Source organism: Sinocyclocheilus anshuiensis, unplaced genomic scaffold, assembly GCF_001515605.1.
Source record: "Sinocyclocheilus anshuiensis isolate Anshui unplaced genomic scaffold, SAMN03320099.WGS_v1.1 scaffold199, whole genome shotgun sequence".
NCBI lineage: Eukaryota > Metazoa > Chordata > Actinopteri > Cypriniformes > Cyprinidae > Sinocyclocheilus > Sinocyclocheilus anshuiensis.
The window spans coordinates 2,959,443-2,966,832 of NW_015552582.1; the positions used below are offsets into that span (position 1 = coordinate 2,959,443).

Sequence of the window (7,390 nt, forward strand, 5' to 3'; positions counted from 1 at the left end):
TCAACGAAATCAAAAGATAAGCGCTGCATTTTATTAATTATCAGCTCATTTCCGCAATAGGAGAGCGCGCGGCATCATCACTGGAAAAATAAATTTGTCTTACTACTTTTAATGAAGATGATTGTGTGTTGACCGTCTGCGTCTTACTTTCAGTTTCATTCGCGGAGATACTCAGCTACACGTCCGCAGCGATGCGAGTTGCATTAGCGCAGTCTGACTAATGTCATATAGCCAATAACTAGGGCTGTGCGATTAATCGAAATCGTCATAAAATCGCGATTTGAGCTTGCGCGACCCATATCGCACAGCCCTACACGCTCTCACACGTTTATTATTTTATCATTTTGGGAGGAGTAAAATTTACATATGTGGTTTCAACAACCAGATGCATTTACACTTGTCGAGTTTCGTCTGGAATGCGGCCCAGACCACCTCCTGAAGTGGTTTGAGCCATCGGATTTATATCCGTCTCAAATGCGTTTTGGAGGGCATTAACACCTGGTCTTTTCACGATCGGATAGCTATCAGATCAGAAAAAAACGCATGAAGTGACCAGGTGTAAACAGGCCCATGTTACACAACATGCGTTCTCTTTCTCAACTATTTAACGTTCCAAAACTGACTGTGTTTAACTGGATACTCGCCAAGACGGGCATTTTGACATTTGGCATTTTGACACCACTCATTTTGGTATTTGTGGGTCACAAGCTGTTTGAGACTGAGTGTGGCTTGTGTGCGCTCCACTAATATTGATCAGTTCTGGTGTTCGCGCTTTTGGTGTAAGCGCGAAACCTTGCAGGAATGACTAAAATAATGCGCAATACAAGCATTTAATCGGAGCAAATGAGACGTGTGTGAGAGAGAAGGGGTCGTCGGAGAGAAGAGAGCGAGAATGCGTGGCTGACGTTATTGCTTGTGCCGCTGGTAACAAAATGGATCGGCTCGGAATCGGAAAGAAGTGAGACTGATCCGACCAATCCGGGCCGATCATAAGGAAAATCGGCCGATTCTGATCCCTGGCCGATCGATTTGTGCATCTCTAGTTCAAAGGTTTCGGGTTGGTAAGGCTGCATTTATTTGATCAAAAACTAGGGATGCACCGAAATGAAAATTCTGGGCTTAAACCGAAAATTCTGGATGCAATTGGCTGAAAACGGAAACGGAAACTGAAAATGCTTTTTAATAATTCTGTATTATTTTATTAAATAATATGAGGTCATTTTGCAAGACCTTTCTATTTAACTCAATACATATAGGCACATATGGGATTCTCTCACAAACAATCCCAACATGAGGCGAATAAACTAAAGCAACCCCACTCTGTTCCTCCGGTCTTCCCTTGACAGCTTGTGAATTAATCAGGCAGTAAACAAAGCTGGGGGAGCGAAAGAGAACGACTAGAAAAAATGGATAAAAGAGACGTCAAGACTTACCCTGAGCCAGCATGCTGAACTCCAAGAAGAGGGCGATGTGGTAGAGCTCCATGGCCTCTTCGGCCCGACTCATGCACCCTCTCCCAGCCACCAGTGCCTGAACTTCACCCAGACTGCCTTCAGAAGGGCTCCCGTGCAGCACTAGCGAAAGGTCCACCACATCGGTGTACATGCAGTGCAAGACCACACGGGCGTATTTCTTGGGAATGATGGATTCGTCGAGGATAATACGGGTAGGGGTTTGCAGAGTTCGCTCGGTGATCTCCTCCCCCGAGCGGATGCGTCGTTGCAGCAGGTTGCGGAAGAAGGGCGAGCGTGCCGAAAGCACGGCTTTGTGGGCCCTTAGCTCCTCATCAGGCGAGCTGTGGTTCACCCCTGCGTTTCCACCTCCCACGCCACTAGGAACAGGTCCACCTGCTCCGAAAGCATCAACCAGCTCAGAGTCCGAGGAGAAGCTAAGCAGCGAGTCAAAATACGGCATGTGCTCACAGATTTTTCGCATGTCGGCTTCTAAGGAGTTGGGCGTACCGAACTCCTCACTCAGTCTGACCAGCACATCCACATTCTGCAACCTCACGTCCTCCGAGCCCAGCTCACCTGTATAGAGGTAATGCAGCAATGAGGAGAACATGGGCGCATCCATGCCTGCCGTCCCAACATCCAACAACACCTCTGCCCCGTAACCTGGCGACGACGAAAGCAGGGTTTTGAAGAATGGGCAGCGGGCAGCCAGAATGGCTCGGTGTGCTGGGAAGCAGGAATCCTGGAAGATCAGGTCCACATCAGTGCAGTACTTGTGCTGATAAAGGGTGGCTAAATCACGCTGCAGGGTGCGAGCCTCGGGGCGGGCTAGGCCCGCCTGCAGACTGAGCTCTTTGAGGGCTGCCGTGCCCTCATACTCCTCCACCAGGGCATTGACGTCGCGCACGTCCCACCCCGAGAGGAGCTCGCGCATCTGCCGCGCATGATCGGCAGACCGACTAGACTTGCGTCGCTTAATGAATCTCCTTTTGAGCGTGGCCAAACCGGAGCTCTTTTTCTTTTTGTCCTGAGGTTTTTCAGGGCCATGTTCTAGGCTGTAGAGCTTGGATTCGCCGCCATAACCCTGTGGTGCATAGGAGGCGCCTGGTGACAGAAAAGAAACACGCTGTGTAAGAGTCTGGGAGCCTTCAAAGTTATCAGCAGGAAAATATGCATTGTGATGTCTGCTGACATTATAATTAATGTTTATTCCAAATAAGTGCAACACCACAGGGCTTTGCTTTTTGCAAGTGCTTCAGAACAAATCTGAAATACACTTTACTTTTAATGACATTGGACTGATGGTGTAAATCGAATGCAATGAGAGTACAAAAATTACACTACAACTGGATTGAACTTGAGTTCACAGAATTGTCTCTATAACAGTCCAAAAAAACATTTGTTGTATGGAGAAATTTAAGTGATGTGTGTGGACAAGACTTTCCTTAATCTATAGAAATTAAAATATGAATTAGGGATGTTCATTTCGTTTATTTTTCCTAACCGACAACCGACACTCGTTAACCGATTGTTAACGTTAACCAACAAGACTATTTTAAATTAGAATTGAATTAAATTAGAAAGGATAAGTGTCTATGACCCGTTAAAAAATACTAACATTTGTTTCCCGGGGATTAATTTTACATGCGCAAAAAGCAGCAAACAACAGAACATGAGGATTCACATCATATCACATCACGCACCTGCTGCGCTTCTGCGAGCGGAGAGCTGCGCAAAAGGAAACAGACGGCAGAAAGCGGCACCCTGTTTTTCTTTAGGCTTATTTTACTAAAGCACAAAGATTTGTTTTTATTGTGAATGTACACAAATAAAGGCAAACATTTTACAATTCCGATTATCTTTAGGACTAAAAGGAGTAGTTGCTTCCACCGTCTTGACAATGCAGCCTGTTCATTATCATAATAAAATACAGTCAGTCAAACATATGAAAAAAAAACTATGTAGTAAAAAAAGTAAAATCTGTGCAGTTAAGTGTTATCACAGCACCGCCGTGATGTTATGCAAAACATTTGTTTTACGTGGATATTGGAACGCCAGTGAAGTACATAATAAATAATAATTTGCCATTCAAATACATAGCAAATACGGAAACATTTGATTTTGTGTGGAATGAGAGACCCAACGTTGGTTTCAGTTTCGTTTTAGCCTAAATGAATTCATTTGGCTTGTCGTTTATATTGCTATAGCTTCTTATATTTTTCATTCTTGTTCTGAGTGAGGGGAACTAAAATAGCCTAGCTATGTTTACAGTGTTTATCATAATGTTTGTAAACATTTCGCGTCAGCATTAGGCATTTCTGAATGAAATAAAGTATGCAACTTATACGCGACTTATGTGTTTTTCCCCCTAAAAAAAACATTTTTTTTATACGCGTAGCGTATTTTAACCATGCAGCAAACCTTTTTAAATATTTTGATAAATTACTGAAAAAATAAATAATTAAATGACTTTTTAAACCATTTAACTGATTGTATTAATCGGTCAAAATTCTTACGGTCGGTTAACCGGTTAAAATGAACATCCCTAATATGAATTCAAAATATTTAATTCCCTTTTTTAAATATTCATATATTCTGATCATCCCTTGAAGGAGTACTGCAAATAAACATTCAACTTTCAAACAGCAAAGTATGCATCCCCAAACCATTTATTGTGCACTAAAACTGAACTAAACTTGAGTAGCTTAAATTGCATCTCTTCACATCAATTAGGCATAAAATAAGATGACTATGAGAAATAAAGAAATTCATCCTCTAGAGAAATTTAAGTGGTATTTTGGAATGAGATGTTTTTAAAAGAGTAGAGTGACAATGCTTAAAATAATTGGAAATGAAAACAAATTCAAAAAGCTGGATTTTTTAAACAGTGCATGCAAAACATCATTCTTTGACGTAGCATTGCATAAACAATTCCAATTTCAAAAAGGAAAGTATGTATCCCCAAACCACTTAATGTGCACTTTTAACTTTTCCCCCCTCTAAATCTCTAAATTTTCTGCTGCCAAAAAAGGAAACTATGAAGTCATCTAATGTCCTCCCCAGCATGGCTAATATCTCCCTGATGACACTTTATGTCTCAATCCAATGTTCCATTTCTCATTGTAGGCCCACTGTCATGCATGGCTTAGCATTTTGAAAGCACCATTACTTTACTGATCTCAAAGACAGCAAAGTCATGAAAATATTCACATCAGAATATGCCGTTAAAGCCTCTGTGGGATACTGAAGGAAAAAAACTACGAAGCAACTGCTGACAGTTGTGATACAATTTCCAAGCCTTTAAATAAATGAATACAGACAAGATGTTACAGTGAAAGAATATGAAGACTGTCCCAGCTGGTGAAGTCAATAATTTAATGAGATTCTATTTCTCTGTGCTCTACTGCCTCTGAACATGAATACTGTTCTTTGTTTTTTTAAAGTAGAACTATTTTATATTCTAGTCAAAGGGGAACTTCAGTCTTTGAGAGAGATTTCCTTTTCTTGTATTATTCTTGTAAAAAACATCATCATCATATTGCAATGTAGTCCAGAGAATTTGGGTCTGATATATGCCATCTGAAAGCGGAAAAATATGTAATAGCACTTTTCTATTGTTATCGATCACAATAGTTGCTAAACTAGGAACAACAAATGTCTCTTTAATAGTATTGAAATGGGAGTTTACCTATGAAGGTCTGCTGGGTCTGTGGGTTACCCCCGAATCGAGGGGAGCACGAGTGAGGGTAGCTGGAGGCATTCACACCCATCCTCTCCCCCCTTCTTCCTCCTCTTAGTCACCCTGCTGGATCATTCCGTCCGAGCGCTGACGCACTGAGTAGCTCACGGCTCTGCTCAATCAGACCTATATGAATGTGGCGACACTGCAGCGATGTCCGTCATTCCTGGGAAAGAGAGAGAGGTGGGGGTAGAGAATACATTAAACGTCAACAAGATGGAATGTCATGGAATCTGGACAAACAAAAGATTAATATAATAATATACTATTACACTATAATATCTCAATATTTACGAATATTATATAATTATTAGAATTATTTTATTATAATATTTATAATAAAATTAATACAATTATTGTAATCAATTCTAATTATTACCTAAAAATAATCAACAATTATATATAATTATACTTATTAATAAATAAATAAAAAAAATCTAGATTTTTTTTTTAAAGAAAAGCAATCAACTGTGTAAAATGGCATTGAATTGTTCTTGTTCTAATCTGAAAGGAAGGCAAACAAAACAAACAATACGAGCAAACCAAACAGACTACATAAGCAGAGCTTTGATGTTTATTTCTGCTCTTGAAGACCATTACAATACTGCTGGAGGATTCTGATTTATTCAAACCCTCCCACTGATGTCATGCTAATGCAATCTGACACAGAGGCACAACTGGCTACAGTACTTCACATCTCTTTTTAGTTCTCTGTAATCTCCAAATTTTGGCCTGTGACCTTGCTTTTGGCCTTCAGTACTCAAGGCTACAACTTCACTCCATCGGCACAATGCATAATATCTAGAAATCCAGACATCTTCCTTTGAACTGACCTGGCAACAAATTGAATACTGTTAGTTCTTTGCCAAATATGAATTTTCTTGGGGAGGTGGAAGACTGGGTTTTGCTGCATCCAGTTGAAGAGCTATTGCTCCATCCAGATATTTATGTTTTATATTACATTCCAACATTGCACTGCTGGGAACTCCTCATACAGTGAGCCCATAACAGTTTGGGGAGACATAAATGCTTTACATCCCCCACTTGTGACACTGAGAGTGGGCTGAAAAGAGAAGAATTTTTCCAGGCTGAGCCAAAGCCTAAGAACACCAGACAAAGCCATCTTTAGCTTTACATACACTGCTAAACCTCGATTAGACGTCCACTGCATGTGCGCTAAATCACAGATCCCTCGTCTGCTGGCTCAATACTGGACGGAGTTGTTTGTGAAATCCCCAGAGGTCAGAGCGATCAAGACTGCTTTCCTCTGACAGGGTGTGAACGAAGCTGTCTACAGTGGAAATGTGTTCCAATGTGCATTCAGCTAATGGAAATCCCGTTTCTATGAATGTTCAGTTGCACAGAGGCTACAGAAATTTTATTTCCTGTTTTGCTAAAATACAGCCACTTACTTCATTAAGTGACCACTATCATTTTTTTTTTTACTTCAATATATTCTGACAGCTGCTTCAAAAACAGCTTAAATAAGTTAAGTTAACAAAAAAAAAAATCTTAAATCAAATTGTTTTGGATATTAAAATATGTCAAATTTGTAAGAGTAATAAACATAAGCTTATTTCCAAAACCTAGTCACCTGCCACTCTGCCCAAGTAGGCACCATCTTAAAGGGTTAGCTCACCCAAAAATGAAAATTAGCCCATAAATTACTCACCCTCAAGTCATCCTAGGTGTATATGACTTTCTTCTTTCAGACGAATCCAGTCGGAGTTATATTAAAAATTGTCTTTGATCTTTCAAGCTGTTTAATGGTACTCAGCGGGTGTTGATTTTTATATGAAAATAAACAAGCTGAAAACACTAACTGAAAAACCTATAGTATTATGCCTCAAATGTCAAATATACATCGGATTGGTTTCTTCTTTAAATTATAAAAAAGTAAAAATATGAATGGTATTATAATGTTATACTAAAACTAAAACTATGGAAAAACCCTTAAGATAACATGTACAAAGCAAAAATCATATCTTAAGCGTGCAGAATAACATAAGTGGACTTTGAACGATTAATTGCCGCTTTGAACGATTACGTAATTGTGGCATCCATAATTGTAATTGTGATAAGAAATTCGATTAATTGTGCAGCCCTACTTTAACCTAGCTTGTGCTCACTGTTGTAAAGGGAAGCAGTTCCGGGCGGATGACGTATGGAGTTCGGCTATGCGCATGCGACGCTCAGA

The 7,390-nt window shown here is 40.1% G+C and overlaps 1 protein-coding gene across 2 annotated transcripts in view; it reads right to left on the reverse strand.

Moving 5' to 3' along the window:
* Positions 1 to 7,390, reverse strand: part of LOC107665372 (BTB/POZ domain-containing protein 7-like) — a 71,267-nt gene that overhangs the window by 25,302 nt on the left and 38,575 nt on the right. For both annotated transcript variants that reach the window (XM_016456226.1, XM_016456225.1), the window contains exons 2-3: positions 5,143 to 5,359; positions 1,434 to 2,558 (exon numbers count right to left, since the gene is read on the reverse strand). In XM_016456226.1, coding sequence (XP_016311712.1) covers positions 1,434 to 2,558; positions 5,143 to 5,224 — 1,207 coding nt within the window. In that variant the 5' untranslated portion in view covers positions 5,225 to 5,359. The remainder of the gene's footprint in view (positions 1 to 1,433; positions 2,559 to 5,142; positions 5,360 to 7,390) is intronic.